Source organism: Odontesthes bonariensis, chromosome 19 (genome assembly GCF_027942865.1).
Source record: "Odontesthes bonariensis isolate fOdoBon6 chromosome 19, fOdoBon6.hap1, whole genome shotgun sequence".
Lineage (NCBI taxonomy): Eukaryota > Metazoa > Chordata > Actinopteri > Atheriniformes > Atherinopsidae > Odontesthes > Odontesthes bonariensis.
Window position 1 is genome coordinate 5,630,900 of NC_134524.1, and position 13,811 is coordinate 5,644,710.

Sequence of the window (13,811 nt, forward strand, 5' to 3'; positions counted from 1 at the left end):
TACACGTTTGGGGGGAACTATTAGGTTGAAATGTTAAATACATTTTCACTGAATTTAATCCCACATAGTTCTCAGCGGGATGTCCAGCTTTCACGTCTGTGAAGAAGAGAATTTAATGAAAAAAACGGTGAAGATTTTGGCAAGTTACAGTTGATTTCTGAGACAAAGTACGTTAGCGGCCAAAGAGGCGTTTTAGTTTTTCTGTGTCCATGATACATCTTAAATGAACTCTCCTCAACACTTCTGCTTCTGCTTCTACTTTGAACTTTTCTTTTCTTTGTCTGTTTTGCCCAAGAACTCCTTGAGCTCAGTGCTGATTTGCACGTCTGAGTGTTTGTTGCCCAAACTCTGAGCTGCAAGCGAGGAAATGTGGCAACATTTAGCCTCTTTCTTTGCGTTTGTCTTTGGAAATGAAGGATGTGACGTCAGTTGTTGGACTGCGTTCGCGGTTTCAAAGCTGTGGTGTCACCTCACACGATTCATCTTGATGTCTCGCTGAGTAAAATCAGCTCCATTTTATGACAAAATTAGCCTGTAGCTACATTTTCAACACAAAGGTGAGAAGTGAAAGCTTCTTTTCACGTTCTACGAATCGGTTTATTTCTCCCTGAATTGAACACCTTTGGGTTTCAGAGTTGCACTCAAATACAAAAACAGCTCATTTAAGACCTAATATTTGGCTTTGGAAAACCAAATTTCAACTCATTCCTTCATTTTCTCTCAAAAAAGCCACAAAACCTGCTACAAAAAGAGCTCCAACAGTTTACATGCCTTCGGTTTTGATCTCTGATTAATGCGTAAACAGGTAGGGGATAAGCTTTATGCTTTAAGCTTTAAGATGTCTTTATTTTAACTGCATTGTGCTAATGGGGACATCTTCCTTAAAGTGATACTCCGGAGTAGATTCAACCTGGGGTCATTTGAACCGTGACATCCAGCCAAGTAGCCCACCCGCAGTTTTTTCGATATTGACTGAACATCAGCTGAGTTACTGAGTTATCCCGAATAGCTTTGTACAAGGGTTAATGGATCCTGGTCCGTATCTCCAAAATTACCACACTAAAATCACATGCCATGACACCAAACTTCTACAGTAGTACAAATATGGTCTGTACTCACCAAACGATGCATTTGGAAGTTTGAAAATAGTCCAGGAGTTTATTATTATCAACACAAGCCTAATAGCTTCTCTGCAGCTAAAGCTGCGTCGACGTCACTTCAGAGAGCTGGGAGCTTCAAAATAAGATGAGGGTTGATCTACTACTGTAGACAACAAAGCAAGGCTGCTCAGTTTCTCCATTGATAAAATAACTTCACAACTCTACAACATAAAAATTCATAAAAAAACATGTAGAATATAGCATATACTTTGTTGTCTACAGTAGTAGATCAACCCTCATCTTACTTTGAAGCTCCCAGCTCTCTGAAGTGACGTCGACGCAGCTTTAGCTGCAGAGAAGCTATTAGGCTTGTGTTGATAATAATAAACTCCTGGACTATTTTCAAACTTCCAAATGCATCGTTTGGTGAGTACAGACCATATTTGTACTACTGTAGAAGTTTGGTGTCATGGCATGTGATTTTAGTGTGGTAATTTTGGAGATACGGACCAGGATCCATTAACCCTTGTACAAAGCTATTCGGGATAACTCAGTAACTCAGCTGATGTTCAGCCAATATCGAAAAAACTGCGGGTGGGCTACTTGGCTGGATATCACGGTTCAAATGACCCCAGGTTGAATCTACTCCGGAGTATCACTTTAATATATCACCTGCTCCATTTCCTACAGTTACTAAGCTTTCTTTTCTAAAATCTGATTATAAATGTCTGACATCATACGGGATGCCACCTCAGGCGCATGCAAACTGTTAGAATTGTGACCATTTCTCACTTCTTAAAAGCTGTGAAATGCTGGATTAGCATGTGTGTGGGACAAGTTTCTGTAAAATATCCACGATGTCCCCGTTATTTGTGACCAGCAGCCCAAAACTCTGACAATTTTCCGACTCTTCTCGTGAGAACCAGTAAATATGAACATTTCAGAAGCAGGAACTGGTGCTTTTTAGATTTGTGTCCCACTCAACGTAGTTTCACTTCAGTGTGTTGGGTTGCATGTGTGTGTGTGTGTGATATTTGAGTGCTTTTCACTTGTCAAGGTAATCCTCTGAGCTTCTGATTATCGTCATAGCAGCAGAGGGATTTCAGTGCCGTTGCTGTGGAGCTTTTTGGTGCGTGACCAGGTGGAGATGAGCTCATGAGTGTGTTTGGATTAGGTCATTTTCTAAAGTCTTGTCATGTACATGTTACAGTGTGTTTAGCTTTATGTAGTCACACAAATGACTAAATATATAACACTGATTAGCTTGTTTTCCATCACTTTGGATCTGACGCTCGCTCTGTGACAGTCAGCTTTCATATTCCAGGCTTCTTCCTTTAAGTCCACCTTTTAGATCATTGCTGTTTTTACACCAAAAGGAACACGTTTAAACAGTTTTTTTAAACACAGTATTTACCCTCTGCAAAGCTATAACTTACCGAACCAGTACCGAGCAGCAACTTTCAATTCAATTCGATTCAGTTTTATTTATTTAGCGCCAAATACAACAAATGTCACCATCACTGATCTCGGCCTTTTTAAATCGAGACCCACCTTTTTAGACTGGCGTTCGAACTCTGATTAGGGCCACTATGCATCCATTCTATCCGCTCTTTTGTAATTATCTTAATTTTATACAAATTTTATTCAATTCATTTTATTGCTCTTGTGGAAAGCTTTTAATGCCCTGCAGCACTTTTAGCACTTTCACCATTTCTGAATCGTGTTTTATGTTTTGTTTTATGTTTTGTTTTATGTATTGTTTTATGTATTGTTGTTTTTATCCTGTTGTAAAGCACTTTGAGTACCAGTTGGCTATTGTAAAGGGCTATATGAATAAAGTTGAATTGATTGATTGATTGAAGGAACTTAAATAATAAAGTCCAATTCAAGCCAATTGGAATTCAATTCATTGTAATCATAATTATTTACAAAATAATCCAATTCATTCATATAGAGCCAATTCAAAGAGCTTGTCCAACTTCCAGTGGACGAGCTCGTAAAAACCCAAACACGCTCACATTTGGCTTTTGAGTGGAATTTTAAATGACTTGTTCCACCATGAGTTCAGTCCCAGAACTCGGGAGTAGTCACGGGTGTTTATCGGCTCCGACTCTGATCGGAGAACACCACACCTGGTGGATGGTGCATCCTGGGCAGCCGGAGTGGGCGCAGTTTCTTCATGGAATCTCACGTTAAGCGATAAGTCGGCCGTCTGTTCGATGGCTTTGAGCTCGCTCTGTGCTGCTGTTGTGGGGTCGACATCTGTTGGGAATGATGATAAACTAACCCAATCATCTCAGAGGATGGTGATCCCACCACAGTCTGCGGGACACATAGGCTGTGTTCGAAACCGCCTACTTCTCCTACTACTCCCACTACTCCTACTAACTTTAACTTTTTTTAAGTTCCCGAATGCATACTAGATTCTCTGAAATGTTGGGTATGCATCATGAGGTTACTACTCATACTCAAACTACCCAAGATGCAACGTAACGTGACGTCGCCGATCGTCATTTCCTGTCAAAACGGCAGTTTCAAGCTAGCTACAACTAGGGTAGGTTCGCTTCCTGTTTTCAAAACAAAAGCACCAATTGTATCATAACATCTTTCCCTATGATAAAAGGCAACGGGTATTTTATTTTGTGAAAATAACCGGAAGTGCGTTGCTCACTGCGACTAGCTTTAATAGCGCCGAATTCGTGGGAACAAAATTGTAAACAGCCGGTATTTTGTCAGGTTTTCAACACGTTGGGGATCTAAACGACTACTTTCTCACCTGAAAATGTTTCAAATGTTGCTAAAGTTTACAGAGTTTAGAGCTTAAGCGAAATCAGCTTCAGGCCGGCTGATTTCAGCTCGGGCAGGAGCGAAATGCATTGTGGGTAAACGCTCTGCATACTGTCTGATTGATGAGTATGCAGTATGGAAGTATGTAGTATGTAGTAGGCGGTTTCGAACACAGCCAAGCACATGCATGCCAGCTTCCGCTCATCCCAGTATTAAGGTAAATGTGGTCTTAATTGAAAAAGTATTGGCTGTGTTGTTGTTTTTTTTGTGGGATGTTTTATATGTACAAATGCATATTTGCAAAAAGGGACTTTAGTATGTTGTCGTAAAAGTGGCTCTTCCCTTGATTTTGCTCCGCCAATGTGGCTCTTGTGAGAAAAATAGTGAGTATCACTGGTCTAAGTGAACATACCTGTTCGTGTGCTCCTGAATGAGCACGCTCAGCAACTGTTTGGGTAAAGAGAAGGAGAGCGGCGTCTCTGACATCTGTTCCCGCACCAGCAGCCACCTCCGGTCCTCCGTCTGAAACCGGTACACCTTACACAGCTGCGCACACAGTGCTGCACACACACGTGCGACACAATGAGAAAGGAAAAGTCACGCAGAGGGTTTGGGTTAGGGGGTTAGAACATGTAGTACGTGTAGCTGTAAGTGTGCGTCTCACCCGCTCTCATCATCGGACTGTTTTCTTTGTCTTGGACGGAGCCGTGAAGCGTGTCGCACAGAGCAGGACACTGTGGCAAGACAAACAAGAAACGTGTTTACACCTCTTGTACCAACTATTGTGTACTCTCTGCCTCTTGTCAGTTTCCTGTGATCATACTTGAACCCGACAAACAAAATCAAACGGCGGTTTTGATAAAAACACGACCGTGACTCATTTAAACATCCAGAAAGTGACCAAGAGGAAACCACGAAGCAAAAGTGACAGGATGCCACCTCTGCAGTGTTTCACACAAGCACTACAGGAAAGAAAACAGCTGAGACTCTTTCTCAACCTTGTGTTCAGGAGCAGCTTTATTCTCGCTCTCATCTTGCATCTGCAGCCGGGACACCTTCACCTCCCCGACCTCGTTCACACCGTCCATCGTCCTGACAAAAGAGACGAAAACAGAGTGAGGAAAGCTTTCTTTATGCAGTTACATCATCTACAATGAAACACGTTCGACTTCCTCTCAACGTTCCTGCTCACTGAAAAAAATTTGAACTGGGAGGTAAAACTCATTTTTACACCAAGTGAGGAAGACATCGAGAAAACTGACTGGAAACAAGATAAGTGCGTTGCTCACTACGGCTAGCTTTAGTAGCGCCGAATTCGTGGGAACAAAATTGTAAATAGCCGGTATTTTGTCAGGTTTTCAACACGTTGGGGATCTAAACGACTACTTCCTCGCCTGAAAATGTTTCAAATGTTGCTAAAGTTTACAGAGTTTAGAGCTTAAGCGAAATCAGCTTCAGGCCGGCTGATTTCGGCTCGGGCAGGAGCGAAATGCATTGTGGGTAAACGCTCTGCATGCTGTCTGATCGATGAGTATGCAGTATGCAAGTATGTAGTATGTAGTAGGCGGTTTCGAACACAGCCCCTGTTTTATATGATCACTGACATCGCTCTCCTCCCCTTTCTGTCTTAGAGGAGCTTTCTGGGCTTCACCTCTTTCTCCATCAGAGATCTGCTCGGGGCCAAGGAACCTCACATCTCTCTTAGCCTCAGGTAAACTCACCTTGAACTCTTGATCGTTTTGCTGTAGATGTTTGTCACCTCTTTCATTTTACTGTCACATCTTGTATCATCAGGGAAAACGGCCCCAAACACATTCAAAATAATTAAAAAACTAATTTTTCCTGTGTTCTATTATCCCTCAACCCTATTTGTAAATACTCACCATTCATGACCTCTGTGTACTCCCTTATTTATTACTTGTTGAAGAAGCTCTTTGAAGTCAATGAAATGCACGTCATAAAGGCTTTCAAAAGGTCCAGGAGGTGGCTGATTGGCTGTTGCTTGGTTACCTGCGACCAGAAGAGGAAGTGAGAGGGTAGCATGTGGCCCAGCCTCTTAAGTTGTGAGGAAAAAGACTCTCTTCCTGTTTTGGCATCACAACACCTTCAGAGAGCCAGACGGAGAGTATTAAAGAGATTAAAAAAGAAAGGGAAAGGCAGAAGAAAGACGGGGCTGAAAGTATGACGACGGAGAAAGACACGTAGAGGGAGAAAACGAGATGTAAGCAGACGGTGCACAGTTCTGTCCTGGCATGTTGCATCCAGCTGCCTGATGATTGATGCATTCCTCTGGCACAGGTTTGCAGAGCCTGAGCTAGAATAGTTTGTGCTTCTGGGTTTATTTCTGTAGTGTATCGTGCCTTCTAATTTCTTTAGTGTTGGTCTGTTTCTAAGCATGTTTGCTGATGCTATCACCTTGTTTTGTAATGCTACATGTCTTTATTGTTGTGTTGCTTGTCTTCCCGGTAGGGTTCACAGCTCTGCCTTGCTAGTTATCTTGGGTGCAGGTGGCTTTTCTCTGTACTTATTAAGTCTCTTATAAACTCGTCTCGCTCGTCAGACTTCTTCATTGTTTTCTCCCGGTTATATTTCATTTAGCTAGTCGTCTTTTTCATTGTTAGTTGTTTTGTGTCAACTTTCTGCAGCCTGCTGTTAATGCCCCACTCTGTGCTGATCGTTATCTTTGTGTCACTGAACACTCAGCTGGTTTGTTAGCCAGTTTCCTCTCGTTTGTTGTCGGTCTGCCTTGTTAGTTATCTTTCTAGTGTGGTTAATCTCCCTTGTTATCTAGTTTCTACTTCACTTATCCTACTAGTTAGCTTGACTGCAGCCATCTTTTCTCATTAGTCTTTCCTTCTAGTTATTATCTGCCTTATTTAGTTTGCAGTTAGTTTTATCCACTGTCAGCCTACTGTAGTTATTATGTTATTTAGCTCGTTAAATGATTAATTAACGATTGGTTTTATTAGTTAACCGGCTTTTTATCTTTTTATATTTTATTTGTTGTTCAAGGTAACTTTCTAAGTCTTAGATAAAGTTAACTGTGCAGCTTCATTTGTTTCCTTTGCTCATTTCTAACTCACTTTGTCCTGCGAGTTACAGTTTTTCTAGTTCTTGCTCGTCTTTCAGTGCACTGTAAGCTGTTTGGGCCTCGTCTTGGGCTGCTAACCTGTTTTGGCTGCTTTTTCTTGCCAGTTAACTCTCTAGTCTGCTTCATCTTGGCGGTTATCTTGCTTTCCAGCTTTCCTCGTCTACTTTGTCTTGTGAGGTATCTTGTTTCAGTTGATTTAGTCTTGGGCTTTATCTTGTTTTGACTTAGGTTTCTCTGAAGTACCTTCTTTTTTTTATCTTTATCCTATGAGGTATCTTGTTTCAATTAGTTTAATCTCACTACTGTTTACATTGTTTTGTTAGTTATCTTGTTTCCAAGTGTCTTTGTTTTGTTCCTTATCTTGTTTCCAGTCAGTTTTCTCGATGTCTTCCTCACTTGGTGTAAAAATGAGTTTTACCTCCCAGTTCAAATTTTTTTCAGTGAGCAGGAACATTGAGAGGAAGTCGAACGTGTTTCATTGTAGATGATGTAACTGCATAAAGAAAGCTTTCCTCACTCTGTTTTCGTCTCTTTTGTCAGGACGATGGACGGTGTGAACGAGGTCGGGGAGGTGAAGGTGTCCCGGCTGCAGATGCAAGATGAGAGCGAGAATAAAGCTGCTCCTGAACACAAGGTTGAGAAAGAGTCTCAGCTGTTTTCTTTCCTGTAGTGCTTGTGTGAAACACTGCAGAGGTGGCATCCTGTCACTTTTGCTTCGTGGTTTCCTCTTGGTCACTTTCTGGATGTTTAAATGAGTCACGGTCGTGTTTTTATCAAAACCGCCGTTTGATTTTGTTTGTCGGGTTCAAGTATGATCACAGGAAACTGACAAGAGGCAGAGAGTACACAATAGTTGGTACAAGAGGTGTAAACACGTTTCTTGTTTGTCTTGCCACAGTGTCTTGCTCTGTGCGACACGCTTCACGGCTCCGTCCAAGACAAAGAAAACAGTCCGATGATGAGAGCGGGTGAGACGCACACTTACAGCTACACGTACTACATGTTCTAACCCCCTAACCCAAACCCTCTGCGTGACTTTTCCTTTCTCATTGTGTCGCACGTGTGTGTGCAGCACTGTGTGCGCAGCTGTGTAAGGTGTACCGGTTTCAGACGGAGGACCGGAGGTGGCTGCTGGTGCGGGAACAGATGTCAGAGACGCCGCTCTCCTTCTCTTTACCCAAACAGCTGCTGAGCGCGCTCATTCAGGAGCACACGAACAGGTATGTTCACTTAGACCAGTGATACTCACTATTTTTCTCACAAGAGCCACATTGGCGGAGCAAAATCAAGGGAAGAGCCACTTACGACAACATACTAAAGTCCCTTTTTGCAAATATGCATTTGTACATATAAAACATCCCACAAAAAAGAAACAACACAGCCAATACATTTTCAATTAAGACCACATTTACCTTAATACTGGGATGAGCGGAAGCTGGCGTGCATGTGCTTGGCTGTGTTCGAAACCGCCTACTACAGACTACATACTGCATACTCATCGATCAGACAGTATGCAGAGCGTTTACCCACAATGCATTTCGCTCCTGCCCGAGCCGAAATCAGCCGGCCTGAAGCTGATTTCACTTAAGCTCTAAACTCTGTAAACTTTAGCAACATTTGAAACATTTTCAGGCGAGAAAGTAGTCGTTTAGATCCCCAACGTGTTGAAAACCTGCCAAAATACCGGCTGTTTACAATTTTGTTCCCACGAATTCGGCGCTACTAAAGCTAGCCGCAGTGAGCAACGCACTTCCGGTTATTTTCACAAAATAAAATACCCGTTGCCTTTTATCATAGGGAAAGCCATTACGAAACAATTGTTGCTTTTGTTTTGAAAACAGGAAGTGAACCTACCCTCGTTGTAGCTAGCTTGAAACTGCCGTTTTGACAGGAAATGACGATCTGCGACGTCACGTTACGTTGCATCTTGGGTAGTTTGAGTATGAGTAGTAACCTCATGATGCATACCCAACATTTCGGAGAATCTAGTATGCATCCGGGAACTTAAAAAAAGTTAATGTTAGTAGGAGTAGTAGGAGAAGTAGGCCCTCGAACACAGCCCTTGACTTTCTTCATGTTGTATTTGTAGTTTGATGTTGTAATCATAGTGAGACATTCAGGATGAGCATGGTTTTTGTGCTGGTTTTTGCCCTTTTTTGATTAAAGACCGATCCATTGTGCCTGCATCTCGCGCTGGCTAAAGGAGCTAGCGTGCTCTGCGGTCAAGTGTGACGGTGGTTTAAGCGGGCTGCGTTGCCAGGTTTAACAAAGCCCCCTTCAGGAAACACCATTAAGCCTTAATTAATACTTAATAAAAATACTTAATACTACAAAAACGCAAACTTAATAAAAGTTCTTAATACTGTGCAGTATTCGCTGTGTGTTATTTGAAAAAATGTATTGTTATTGTTACCATATTGTTATAAGCTACTATGCGAGTGCGAGCCGCCAATTAAATCTTGAGGAGCCACTAATGAGTATCTCTGTTTTAGACCTTTTTGTGACACCGGTGATGATTCGTCCGATTACATCCTGACTTCCTCTGACCTCCCGATGCTGCTGGCTGCAGTTTTCCGAGCCTGTTGCTTCGTTATTCATTTGGATATTTCTTGTTGTACCAACTTTCCGGGATTTTGCGACGGTTCAGGCGTCGGTTGGTTGGAGTGTTTCTGACAGTAACACTTTTAACAGTCTGTTTTTAATCATCTCAGGATCCTGGAACTCGAGGAGCTTGGTGAGCTTTCGCCCCATTGGGACGGGCTCCGCCACGATGTCACCAAACACTGTAACCATCTCATCGGCCTTCATCAGGAAACGCTGGCTGAGATCGACAAACTCTCAGGTGAGGTCAATTTACGGCCATGTGGCGCCAATTCTTAGATATTATTAAAAAAAAGCAGAGTTTTATGATGGTTCTAACAGAATTCTGCCTTTTTTTAAATTTATTTTGATCTCTGGCACAACAGTTATATGATAGTTGTCCATCTTTTTCGTACAAACAGCCTCCTCCTGCTTCAAATCGAGCAGCACCAAGTCTAACAGACACCTGCAGTTTGTTCCAACCAACCTGCACTCGCAGCGCATGGAGGTCACCAGCCCAGGCAGCACGGGTAACGCCCACCACCTGCTTCTCCACCTCCAATCACTGCTTCTTTTGCGGGTTTCTTTCATGCACCTTTCTCACCCGTTCTGCAGAAGGTGTCTGGTATGAGGTTATCACGTTCGGTGCTGCGGCCGATCACCACCACGCCTTCAAACACGGAGGGCTGAAAAGACTTCTCAGCAAACACACACACTACACGGAAGGGTAACCTCCTCACCTTCCCTTTCGGACGTTTTCACTCCTCTTCCACTCTTTTTTTACACTCTTCCATTGTTGGCTGGTGTCGGTTAATCTCTGTAATCTCTGCTCTGTCTGGATTAGAGGCGCAGCGTTGTAGATTAGCACACAAATACTTTGTGTTTCGTGGAATTGTTTGGGTCAGTCGGTCTGCAGCGAAAAGATGAAGATATGATCAAATATTAAAGGTGCCATGGCATGAAAATAAATGGAGGCTTTTATATATTTTTATAGGCTTTGGTCCCCTAATACTGTATCTTGAGTTTTTTCCCCCAAAAATTCTACCTTGGTGAAGAATTACAGCCAGTCCCAAAAATGAGCTTTCCTTAGGATCCTCAGAATGAGCTGTTTAGGGTCTGCAGCTTTAAATGCAAATTAGGAGGAGAAAGGCGGGGCAAAGATTGCTCTGGTTTGCAAAGATGCACCTAGAGCTAGTCATTTCAATCAAGGGAAAGGCAGATATCGTGCGCGCCATAACACCAACAGCAGGACGGCTATCAAAACAACAAATAAGTACACAACACTGGCGTTACAGTAAATGAGGTGTCCACTCGCATACCTCATCCTATTTACCGTTACAGTAGCGACAGTGACTGAGCTATTAGCTGCAGAGCTAACGACAGACAGACTGACCGTTTTGACTCTGGAACCATGAATGAATCATTATCCTGATGAAATGCACTGAATTTGTGGATTCATTGTTCTTCAGGAAGCTTGAAGTAGGGGGTTTTGGTCTAAAATGAGCGAGCTAACCATCTCATGGGCATGCAAACACCTCCCACAGCCCAGTTGATGCTATTAGCTGCATAGCTAACGATACAGACACTTCCTTGTGGTAACAAGCTATGTAACTATACTGTACATACAGGAAAGCAACACAATTATAGAGCGTTAAATTACTTACTTGTCCGAGGTCTGTAGTTGGGCCAAAGAGAGTTGGTACTGATCCAGGGTTCATTTTCAGACGTTCGGCAATGAGCAATGAGCTGGGCAAAGAGCTGTGGGCGGGGAAAGGCAGTTTTGGCATAGCCATATATGGGCTCTGGGGGGAAACAACCTCGACGTCATAAGCGGCGGCTTTCCCGATCAGGCCACCTGCATGGTCACATTACCAAAGGTGGAGAATAATTTCCATTGCATGGTTTAGGTCTATCCTCATTTTTAGCGACTGGGGGACCGCAGGCAGGCTAGAGGAACTCATATTAATGTTAAACAACCTTAAAAAGTGAAAATTTCATGCCATTGGCTCCTTTAACATGTGTCAGAGTTTGCTGTTAGTTCCCTGAAGTCTCTCCTCATTTATGACCCATCTCCCTCCCAGGTCTGTCTCGTATTCTCAGGACGAGAGCTCCAGAGCCAGGGAGCTGCTGGCCAGCGTGGCCCAGCTGCTGCCTCTGATCTTCGGGCTCGCCGAGGAGCTGCTCTCCGTCTCTTTGGAGCTGAACACCGCCCGGCTGCAGGAGGTCCTGGACAGCCTGACGCAGCAGGTCAGGAGGGAATAAGAGCGCAGGTAGCAACCAGTCTTTTGGGTTCACACACGTCTGCAGCGGCCTCTCTGTGCCTCCCACCCAGATCGAGCAGTTGGTCCACGCGCTCAAAGACGAGCTGGTTAAAGGCGCCCTGCTGGCGATCCACAACCAGTGCACCTCGGACTGCAGCGGCAGCCACGTCCACAGCAACGGTTTGCTCTGCGAGGACTCGCCCGCCGCTGAGGAGAGTCAGTCGCCGCTCGACAGCCTGCGTGACTCGGAGTATGACGAGGAGGAGTGGGCAAGTTGGAGTGTGTGTGGCCGCAGCTCGCTCTGACTGTGACAGTATGTTACAGGCAGAGATGGGGACTCAAGTCGACTCGAGTCGCTGTTTTGATGACTTGTGACTTGACAAAAAATAAAAGACTTGAGACTCGACTCGGACTTGGAAGTTAAAGACTCGGCACTTGACTTGACCTGAGACACGATGACTTGAATGACTTGAGTGTTATTCAGTTCATGTTTTCAGTTTTAATATGAAATTAATAAATTAATTTAAAAAATAATATCGATTACCCGGTAGGAGCGCAGGCTGAGAATGGCGTCATGATTGGATCACTACCCTGTCAATCAGTCATGCCCTCTCTACATACCTTAACCCTTGTGCGGTCTTAACATTGTGTTTACTCCCCTTTTCTTTGTCGTATGGGTAAAAAATGAGCCGCCCTACCAAAGCCCCAAAATAAAGCAACTTAATTGAATTTTAAATCCAAAATCTATTTTGTATGATGAAACCACCTGTTATTTATCTATTCAACTCAATTCAATACATTTTTTATCATGTATTTTTTGTTACACAATACAAAAAGACAATCACCAGTTTTCAGGATTACACTTTTTTTTTTTTACCACAAACCAACTGTCAGTTGGACCAACAGTTTTCTTGTTTTCTCAGTTTTCTTTTACATAATAAAGGTTTATTATTGCTATTATATAAATGTGAAGTAATTACTTCTGAATTAATTATATTGAAAGGGGAAAAAAACAGTGAACTTTTTTCTGGTGTTTAAATGTTTTTATAATTCACGGATCAAAAATGACCCAAAAGACAATCTTTGTACCCTAGTGGTGTACAGCCCACATGGAAACATAAACAAAAATAAAGTGTGACTTTTTCTAATGATGGACTCCCTTTAGGAAAAGTCATAACATTTCAAGTTGGAAAAAGATAGTTTAAGGTATTTTTTCTACAGCTAAACATGGTAGTCGGTCACTTTTGACCCGCAAGACAACAGGAGGGTTAAGTGTTTATTGGAGAGAATAAACTGCAGATATGCATCAACATGTCAGCGGGACAGAGAGTCATTGTCTTCGGCTTTCGTAATTACCATTTTGAAGGCTAAAGACGAACAGCACAGTGCAAGACATGCGGCATCAACATCTCAGACAGCCAGATGACTTTGAACTTTGTTCGTCATTTGAAGATCCATTCTGACCAGTAACTGCTTGTCAAATTAGCTAATATTATCCTGTTAGCCTAGTCGGTATTTAGCTAATGTTAGCTTGATATGATACGGGGTGGACAGGTTGGACACATTGGCCAATGATGTTTACTGACAGTTACTTATATCTTGTGTTTTCACTTTATTAAGATCAGATTCTGCAGGTAAAACTGCAATAATAAGGTGACTTGACTTACTTGAGACTTGCACATGTGTGAGATGGGTCCCATCTCTGGTTACAGATGTTACACAGATGTGTGTGTGTGTGTGTGTGTGTGTGTGTGTGTGTGTGTGTGTGTGTGCAGGACAGGGCCTGGGTGAACGTGGCCAAAAGTCTCAACTGCATCATCGACATGGTCGACCGGCTGCAGGGGAGAGAGCGCCGCCCGCATGAGCTGAAGGAATCCGCAGGCGACACCAGATCTCAGAACACCGGTGGGACGTTCTTTCATGTTTCTGACGTCGGTATGATTTAAACAGCCGAAAGGGAGAGTTGGGTTCTCTCTGTTGTGCCTTAGCTGC

At 43.0% G+C, this 13,811-nt stretch overlaps 2 protein-coding genes across 5 annotated transcripts in view; one reads left to right on the forward strand and one right to left on the reverse strand.

Moving 5' to 3' along the window:
* LOC142369435 (type II inositol 3,4-bisphosphate 4-phosphatase-like) overlaps positions 1-13,811 on the forward strand; it is a 55,484-nt gene that overhangs the window by 6,637 nt on the left and 35,036 nt on the right. For 3 of the 4 annotated variants that reach the window (XM_075451794.1, XM_075451796.1, XM_075451797.1), the window contains 10 exons: positions 5,519-5,598; positions 7,519-7,612; positions 7,877-7,946; positions 8,051-8,198; positions 9,690-9,820; positions 9,981-10,088; positions 10,174-10,285; positions 11,640-11,805; positions 11,891-12,088; positions 13,595-13,754. In XM_075451794.1, coding sequence (XP_075307909.1) covers positions 5,519-5,598; positions 7,519-7,612; positions 7,877-7,946; positions 8,051-8,198; positions 9,690-9,820; positions 9,981-10,088; positions 10,174-10,285; positions 11,640-11,805; positions 11,891-12,088; positions 13,595-13,754 — 1,267 coding nt within the window. The remainder of the gene's footprint in view (positions 1-5,518; positions 5,599-7,518; positions 7,613-7,876; positions 7,947-8,050; positions 8,199-9,689; positions 9,821-9,980; positions 10,089-10,173; positions 10,286-11,639; positions 11,806-11,890; positions 12,089-13,594; positions 13,755-13,811) is intronic. The other variant, XM_075451795.1, reaches the window with a different exon arrangement.
* Positions 3,198-4,984, reverse strand: LOC142369415 (inositol polyphosphate 4-phosphatase type II-like). Its single transcript, XM_075451778.1, has 4 exons — positions 4,886-4,984; positions 4,552-4,621; positions 4,300-4,447; positions 3,198-3,249 (listed from the first exon to the last, which is right to left on the reverse strand). The coding sequence occupies exons 1-4, from the start codon at positions 4,973-4,975 to the stop codon at positions 3,198-3,200; spliced, it is 360 nt and encodes a 119-aa protein (XP_075307893.1). The 5' UTR covers positions 4,976-4,984.